Below are 8,822 nucleotides of genomic sequence, written 5' to 3'. Positions count from 1 at the left end.
TAACTGCGTAATGCCTTTTGTGCACAGAACACTGACTAGGAGGTCTGTCAAGAGGAATGTATTCTTTGTTCCTCTTAATCTCTAAGGGAGAGACAGAGCAGAAGGACAAATTCTCAGTACAGCAAATCTCAGTAAATAGTTACAGACTTCTTGGTAAGCTATGAAAGGTTGCTCTCATTCTACTGATAACCGCCATCCAAACAAGCCTGGGAAAGCTGTGTGGGTAGGGGACAGCCTTGCTAGTCCCTTCAGGTGACCTGGAACTGACCAATCGGGGTCAGCCAACTCAGGGGACCCTCCCCCTGCCCCAGACCCCTATAAAACCTTTGTCCTGTTGAAGCTCTCTCTCTCTCTCCACCTCGCTGCTGCGCCGGTGTGTGTGTGTGTGGGACTGAGCTCGAGCTAGCTCGAATAAAGGCTCTTTGCTTTTGCATCGGACTCGGCTCCCTGGTGGTCTTTGGGGATCACGAAATCTGGGCATAACACTTCCTGATAGAGGGGTGATCCCCTCTCCCCTGGCTTCAGTGGGAAGCCTGGCTCTTCCCAGCCTCTGTCCGTTACGCCCGGCAGGCCGCGGCTCTGTCAATGCCGGGCAGCTTGTGCTCTGGGCCACAGTGGGTTTATCCGGTGTTTGCACTCCGTCGGCTCCTGTCGCTGTAGCTTATCGCTGTTCCGCATCGGCGGCAGAGGGGAGCCTCAGAGCATGAATCACAGATCATCGGGATCAGAAGCCAAATACTCTGTTTTTCTCATTTAAAAAAAGGTGTTAATTTTGCTCTATTTTTATGCCTCGCCACTTTATATCCTATTTGGAACAAAATAAAGTGAAATACAAGAATATATATTTTTCAAACTCATGTTTTACCATTTCTGAGATTGTGGTGCACCTTATATTCAGTGCACCACGGAATTCAAGACACAGAGTCAACCACTCCTGGAATTTCGGCAGACACGTTGGTCATGTGCACAGCATCTGGGATCTGGGGTGGTGTGACTCTGGCACCGAGGGCAGAGAGACGAATGGATGACTTACAGGAATGGGCAGGGATCCTGTGTGTTTGGAAGAAGTGGGAGGAGCAGAGGGACCCAGGCCAATTTCTTCAGTCATTGATCACAGTCAAGGTTAACGCAGCCCCTGCCCCCACCTGATCTGAGAGACTTTGTGGAGGCAGTTTAAAGAAACAAGGTCCCCTTTCTTTCCTCTCTTGCCTTATGCCTCAGAAGTTGTCACTGGTCATAAAACATGCATCCACCCGGTCTGTGTGGCTCCGTGGTTGAGCATCGACCTATAAACCAGGAGGTCAAGGTTTGATTCCCAGTCAGGGCACATGCCTGGGTTGGGGGCTCAATCCCAGTGGGGGGGGGGGCGGTGTATAGGAGACAGCTGGTCAATGTTTCTCTCGCATCATCGATGTTTCTATCTCTCTCTCCCTTTCTCTCTGAAATAAATAAAAAATATATTTAAGAAACAACAAAATAAAAACATGCATCCTTTGGCACACTGGGGTACAGAGTCGAAAGGACAGCTGCTCCGCAAGTACGCACACCCTCATGTCCTAATTTCCATTTTACGGAAGCAAAGACAGTCACGTCATGAGTGAAGCTCACTCTGCCCTAAGCCTGTCGGAGGGGTGGTGGCTGCCAGCGGTCACCACCTCCTTGAGCTGTGTCCGCAACCGACTGGCCTGGCGGGCGTCCCTCTCCCCAGCCAAGCCCCAGCCTGGAACTGGCGAGGCGAAGCAGCTCGGCCCAAGGTCGAGTGGGAGAGGCATCAAGGTCCCGAGTCAAACTGCTCACGCTCTTTGGCCCAGTCATTCCCCCCTTGGGGTTTACCCTAGAGAAACAGGCGGGAAAGGGGCCGGTATTTATAGACAAACATGGTTTATGAAACTTCCATGCGGAAAATAAGGTATTCATCAAGAGGGGCATGGCTCCATAAATCCTGGTACACACTGCCGGGGCACTATTGGAAAGCCAGGCCTTTGAAGTCTTTAAGGGAAAAGCTCCAAATTCAGTGCATTATTAGGGCATGAAACAGCCCAGAAGGTGCAGAAATTAGTGTAATCGAAATGGCTTTTAAAAATGACGGGGCCCAGGAGTGGCTTAGTTGGTTGAGCGTCGGCCTGGGGCTCCCAAAGGTTGCCGGTTTGATTCCTGGTCAGGGCACACATCCGGGTTGCGGGTTCGATCCCCGGTTGTGGCACGTAGGGAAGGCGACCAATGGATGTTTTTCTCTCACACCGATGTTTCCCTCTCTCGCTCTCCCTCCCTTCCTCTCTCTAAGCATGTTCTCGGGTGAGAATTAAAAAACAATTAAATGTTACTATTTGTTCTCTGCAGGCAATATGAACAATTTATTTTAGACTTTTCCGACATCAAAATTCACAATGACTAGGTGGTACATTGAACTTGCACTCGGGGTACACTGGGAAAAGCAATCTTCATTAAAAAATAATTACAACGTACAGAAGAGCTTTGCAAACAGTCCCGGGGAGAATAAGAGAAAAGGAAGAACGCACCTACTGTAACAAGTAACAGTACTCACAGCCACCACTGATTGGCTGCTGCAGTTCCCCGGGAGGCGGGACTGTGCCAGGAACTTCCGGGGCGGGGCCTCGGCCGCCGCCGCGAGCGGGCGGGCGGTCTCCATGGCAACCAGTGGGGCCTGTGTGAGGCCCGCTTGCCGCCGCGTCGGCCCCGCCCGCACCCAGGTCGCGCCGCGACCCGCCCTCCACTGCGACCCCGGCCCCGCGCGCGCTCCCGCCCGCGGGCGCCCGCCTCCCGCCGCCGCGGCCGCCCTGGCCTGACCTGACCGGGAAGCAGTTCCGGCGGTGGCCTGAGGCCGCCGTGACTCATCGGCCTGCCCGCGTCCCCGGATCGCGCCATCTCGGCTGCGGCCCGCGCGGCAGACTGCGCCGCGGAGGAACCACGGAGACCCAGGTACGCACCCGCCGCCCGGCCCAGCTCCGCCGCAGGTGCGTCCGCCCTTTGTTCTGTCCCAGGTGGGCCCGGCCCCGCGCCCGCCCCGCCGCCGGCTCTTTGCACCTCCCACGCCGCGTCCCCTGCTCCCACCCCCTTTTCTGCAATGGAAACCTTTTAAAAAACATTTTTTCACCCTTCAGGCCGCAGAACAAGTCCAACCTCTTGTGCAGTGCGCCAGGCCTAGTGAGGTCCGCGATAAAGGAGCCGACCCGGAATCGGGGATCCCCGAGGCCTGCACCACCTGCCTGGCCGCGGTGCGCTCACCTCTGGCTGGATCCATCCGCCCTGCCTTCACTCCGGGTCTTGAACCCCACCTGTTCCCGCATTCCTGTCTGGGTTTACCCAGTTTCAGCATCACAGTTCCTCAGGTGCCGGTTACCCAAACCGAGGCCCTTCTCCCACCCATCCAGGTTGGACCTCTGCCAACATGGTCCAACCCCAGACGTCAAAAGCTGAGATCCCAGCCCCTGCAGCCGCTACCAATGCCCAAATGGATGACGTCATCGACACCCTGACCTCCCTGCGCCTCACCAATTCGGCGCTGAGGCGGGAGGCCTCCACACTGCGGGCCGAGAAGGCGAACCTCAGCAACATGCTGGAGAGCGTGATGGCGGAGCTGACCTTGTTACGCACCAGGGCTCGGATTCCGGGGGCGCTGCAGATCACCCCACCCATCTCAGCAATGACCTCCAATGGGACCCGACCCATGACCACGCCGCCCACCTCTCTGCCCGAGCCTTTCTCGGGAGACCCGGGCCAGCTCGCGGGGTTCTTGATGCAGATGGACAGGTTCATGATCTTCCAGGCCTCCCGCTTCCCCGGCGAAGCCGAGCGGGTGGCGTTCCTAGTGTCGCGGCTGACGGGGGAGGCGGAGAAGTGGGCCATCCCCCACATGCAACCCGACAGCCCCCTGCGGAATAACTACCAGGGGTTCCTGGCGGAGCTGCGGAGAACCTACAAGTCTCCGCTGCGGCACGCGCGGCGCGCCCAGATCAGGAAGACTTCTGCCTCCAATCGGGCGGTGCGGGAGCGGCAGGTGCTGTGCCGCCAGCTGGCCGCCGCGGGCACGGGCCCCTGCCCTGTGCACCCTGCCTCCAATGGGACTAGTCCTGCGCCAGCCCTGCCCACCCGAGCTCGGAACCTTTAAGAGCCGCCAGCGTCGTGGTTGCATCGGCAAACGCACTCGGTAGCAGCGCCCTTTGCGCGCGGAAGTGTCCCTACAGCCTGCCTTGTAGAAGACTCCCTGCCTGCCTCTCCAGACATCTCCCTCTTCACCCCCTTGGGCGCTCGGGCACCCCTCCCTTCCTTGTATGTGTGCTAGCTGTGTCCCCAGCCTCGGTGCATGCTTCCCCTCATGCTTGCAATGCCAGCTCCTCCGTGACCACAGCTCAGCTACTGTCACGGGGCCTCCACTTCATGCTCCGGCCCACCGACCCCTTCCAGCCTGACATGCACAGATGCTCCCCACCTGGCGGCCTGTTCTCACTGACAGAAGGCACCTGGGCCAGGCTGGTGGGGACCTGGACAGGGGAGCCCGGCCTCCCACCCCTGAGTGACCGCAGTCCTGCCAGGGCCAGTGGAGCAGGCAGGCGCTGTCCTTGGTGGCCGAGTGGTCGCTGCTGTGAGTGTGGCTCCAGCACTTCCGGGGGCACGCTGCACTTTGCACTAGCCTCGCAGTCTGTGCCCCCCGTTGCCACGGGGACGGCCCGGAAATGCAGGCGAAGGGAGAGACCTGGAGGATGCCCTCCGAGTGCCTGGCTCAGCTGCGGTGTTCTGGCCGCACCGGACTCGCGGGCCTGGAAGCTGCCGGCGGAAGAAGGAGACGGACTTGGACCGCCGGGCGGCTCCCTCGGCTGTCGCGTGGTGCCCAAGACCCTCTGCAGGCTGGGGGCTGGGCGCCGGGGGCTCATTCCGCCGCCCTGGACCTCCAGTGGGAATCGCCGCTAGCACAGTCACCCCTCCTCCGTCCCACGTCACCTGGTCCCTTCTCCACTCAGGTGACAAGTGGCCTTCAGCTCAGCCCCTCAGCCCCCACAGCATCTCCAGGTCTCCAGAGCCTCCCCAGGCCTGGCTGTCCATCAGCTGCCCAGTCTTTGTCCAAGAAAACATGGACGCCTAGCTGGACTGCCTTCTTCTGGGAGCACCTGGGAGCACTGCGGGAAGGGGGCCTGGGCCCTGGTGACCCGGCCAGGCCTTGGTGGACTACCCCGTCCTCACTGACGGGCAGCTGGCACTCATGTCGCAGGCCTGAGGGACACAGCCGTGCCTCAGTGGGGGATGGCCTCGCGCTTCCTCACGGGGCGCCCAGAAGTCACTTGCCAAGTGGCGCTTGTCCAGGTCCTTGGGTGGTGATGCTCCGCCATGTTTGGGTCCCAGCCAAACTCCGTTGACATTCGCACGGCCACCTGGACCGTGGGGGCCCAGGGGGTGTCTTACCCTGGCTTCCTCCGCCCCTGCTCTGGCCTGGCTGCAGAACAGCCGCTGCACCCAGCCAGAGACAGGTCTTGGGACACCCAGGCTGGGTCCTGGGCCCATCCGACTTCCTAAGAGTTTTGGTGATGCGGGGAGCAGTGACCGCGCCTGACGCAGCCCCTGCCTGGCAAGGCCAGGGATGCCCAGTGGCTGCTGGTGTTCGTGGGTCACTGCCTCCACTCACTGAGCTCCGTTAGCCCGTTGCCCTGCTCAACAACTGCCTGCACGCAGGCCACAGGCCCTGAGTCCCACCACGCGGCTCGGGGACATGGTGCTCATTAAGCATGATGGGGTGCCACAGTGGAGCCCCGATTTCTGGTGGTGGCACCTCTGAGGGTGTGCCCGTCACTTTCTCAGTGCTCAGCTTTCTCCTGCCTATCTGCCAGGTACAGGTGGCCACAGAGGAGGGGGTACAGTGGCACCTGGGAGAAGGACGCCCGCAGGGGGTAACAGACACCTTGGAGGTTCCTGTGTGCCCGGCCCAGCCAGGGTAGGAGACCCAGCAGGGGACCAGGGCAGGAAGCCTGCTCTCTCAGCACCCCTGGGTCTACCGAGTGGTTTATAGACATCCTGTTGGCATGCTGTAGCAGTCCTCTCGGCCACACTGCTCACAGGGCAGGGCGAGCCGGGGGGCTGGCCACGCGGGCCGCCCCCAGCCATCACCCGGCCCTTTGTACGCGGGCTGTGCCCAGCCCAAGCTGCCGCACATCCGTGACCCTGACTGCTTCCTGCAGCTGTGGGGACGGGCAGGCGAGGGACTGGGCTCACCCCGCACTGGACAGAAGCAACCACACGGAGCCCACTGGCTCTAGAGGGAGACACCCCGTCCCCAGCAAGAGAGGAGGGGACCCAGGGCTGGGCCATGGCGGCCGGCAGGTCGAGTCGGAGGAGGTGGGGAGGAAGCAGCTTTGTACACGCTGTGGGTTAGACTTCCTCTAGACTGAAGGGCTGCATTGATTAGTTACGGGTCCCGCAGCTGGTGCTCATGCACGCAGGGAACCGTCTCACGGTGGTGCCCGTCTCTGCTGTCACTGCGCCCTGGTCTCCGCCAGCCCCTGGGCAGTGAGCTCCGTTTCCTGCCGGCATCCTCTAGGCGGGGTTCAGATGCGGGGGCCTCCTGGCCGCCTACATGGCGTGACCTTGGGAGTAAAAGTCCTGCAGCATTTCGTGACCTCCGGGAGAAGCAGAGACCGCCTCGGTGCCCGGTGAGTGGGGATGAGGGAGCATGAGGAGGAGTGCAGGTAGGACTCCTGGGGCGCACCCCCCGTGCGGGGGGCAGACCGCCCACGGGGTGACCAGGACCCTGGCAGCCCACGGCGAGCGGCCTGCAGGGAGGTTGGCCTGTACCTGGGGGCAGGCCCTGGGATGGGGTGCGGGACACGTGCTGGGGCCACCGGCCGTGAGCGGAGCTCGGCGGGGAGAGCTCGCAGGGGCCTTCCACCTGCAGCCGCGGGTCTCGGGCCTGTGGCTCCTGCGTGGGAAGCGCCAGCTCAGAAGCTGAGAGGCGGCGACATGAGGGTGGGCCGAGCTCCGGGAGGGAGGGAGGCCAGGTCGGGGAGCTAGGAGGAGGCTGGGGTTCGGGCCCCTCCACCGAGCAGCTGCCGTCTCCCGAGTCACCTCAGGGTCCCAACAGCCGCGTGGTGGCGGTTGGCACGGCACAGGCGCCGTAGAGACGGGAGTTCCCAGCTCCTCACTTTCAGTCGCTGATTCCTTTCCATAGCAGGTGACCTGCCGGGTCTCGGCAAACGCAGTTCTGGGGTCTGGGGACTGGGGAAGGTGAGGGAGAGGAGAGAGGAAGGTGAAGCTGGGCCACTTTGGCATTGGTCTGGCTCCCTCCCGTGTGCGCACCCCTTTGCTTTGGGCTGGCGGTACCGCGCCATCAGGGAGGTGGGCGGTGGGGCCGGCGGCTGTCACTGCTGTCACTCACTCCTCACTTAGAAGTGGATGCGGACCTCGTGCATCCGCTTTCCCCAGCGTCACGTTACTTCCTTAAAGGGAACCCCGTGGGCAGAATGGCTTCAGGAGTGTCCCCAGCCAGGACGGCCGTGCGCATCCTGCCGTCGGGCCAGCCGGTGCTGCCACTGGGCGGAGGCACTGCGACCTTGACAGTGACAGCCAGCCTGGTGGTGTGGTTTGCTCTGCTCTGTGCTCAGAGGTCTCACACCCCCTCAGCAGGCGGTTCCTCTGGTGGATTGTCTGTCCTCGCGCTCACGGACTGCGGTCTGACCCGTTGTATGAGCTCGTGTGTATTAAAGATACTAACCTGTTGCGTGTCACACATGCTGCACGTTTCCGGCCTTTTGCTTTTGTGGGTGTGTTTTACGCAGTTTCAGCTTCCTGTCTCTGGCCGCCCCGTTCCCTCCGGCGCTGTGCCCTCCGTGTGGCAGGCCGGCCGCCCACCGTCTGTTCACGCTGTGCCACTGCTGCGCCACCGTCCTCCGGCACATGGCAGGTCCCCGGGGCACTGTCAGGTTGTTGCACAAATGGGGGTGCTGGGGACCCCTGGGTGGCAAACAGGCCGTCCTCAAGCCTGGGCCCCCGACTCCCTAGAATCGTTAAGTCACTGAGGACCCCAAAGAGCTTTTGCTAAAGTCGATTTTGGGAACATAATCTTACAAAACGGAGGGTGTTTGAACAGATTTAAAAAACGACTCGCTGATGCCCACGTGAACAGCATATTTCCCCACACGAAGCATTGAGAAGGGGGGCATTGCTGTACATTTTTGCCGGTGATGCCTGGCTTAGGAGCGACAGCTGGGGTCGCACCCCTGCTTCTGCACTTGGTCTCTTGCAAGATCACACGTATGTAGCCCCTGAAAGACCCTGCTGTTCCCCGCGAGACTGGGAAGGCCAGGGTGTTCCAGTGTCACCCGAAAACCCGTCTACCTCCCACACCCCGAAGTGGCTGCGGGGCGCTGCTGGGCCGAGGAGAGGGGCCTGGGTGGTTTCCCTTCCCTCTGAGCTCACACGCTCATTGCTGGAGCTACTTGGCCTGCAGGCGGGAAGGGAGGCTGTGAATGGACTTGGTCTCAGATATTTCAGCAAACACCCTGAGCCCACAGACCCCTCCCCTCCCTACTTGCTGTGTGTCTCCTTCTTCGCATTTGGAATTCCCACCTTTAGAGGCCCTGCTCTTCTGTGATCTGTGCTCCGCCTGCTTCCCCCAGGCCCTCCCTTTTTAAGTGACGTCAGTTTATAATTTGTGTTCCTATCTAGTGGGGTCCCCTCTCGAGGTTTCTTTGCTGTTCTCAGCTGATGAACTTGAAAAGTTAATTCTAAGGTTTCCCACAATCTTGGTAACAGGTGTGGGGCTGCGCAGGGTGGAGCCTGTAGGACTAGGTGGAGCCTGTAGGATGGGGCGGAGCCTG

The 8,822-nt window shown here is 60.7% G+C and overlaps 1 protein-coding gene across 2 annotated transcripts; it reads left to right on the top strand.

Annotated features, from left to right (window-relative positions):
- Positions 1-2,631: 2,631 nt before the first annotated feature.
- On the top strand, positions 2,632-7,731 carry RTL6 (retrotransposon Gag like 6). 2 transcript variants are annotated; one of them, XM_080661380.1, is made up of 2 exons: positions 2,632-2,940; positions 3,123-7,731. In XM_080661380.1, the coding sequence occupies exon 2, from the start codon at positions 3,410-3,412 to the stop codon at positions 4,127-4,129; it is 720 nt and encodes a 239-aa protein (XP_080517506.1). In that variant the 5' UTR covers positions 2,632-2,940; positions 3,123-3,409; the 3' UTR covers positions 4,130-7,731. The 2 variants fall into 2 exon arrangements, with proteins under 2 accessions (XP_080517506.1, XP_080517505.1); XM_080661379.1 differs by having other exon boundaries at positions 2,632-2,975.
- The last annotated feature ends 1,091 nt before the right edge of the window (positions 7,732-8,822 follow it).

This window comes from Plecotus auritus (assembly GCF_963455305.1).
Source record: "Plecotus auritus genome assembly, chromosome: 3".
Taxonomy (NCBI): domain Eukaryota; kingdom Metazoa; phylum Chordata; class Mammalia; order Chiroptera; family Vespertilionidae; genus Plecotus; species Plecotus auritus.
The sequence above is the reverse complement of the archived record's forward strand: the minus strand, read 5'-3'. Positions and strand labels throughout refer to the sequence as shown.

Bases quoted from the DNA above. Each gene is read 5' to 3' on its own strand.
- RTL6 (XM_080661380.1), top strand. From the start codon at position 3,410: ATGGTCCAACCCCAGACGTCAAAAGCTGAGATCCCAGCCCCTGCAGCC.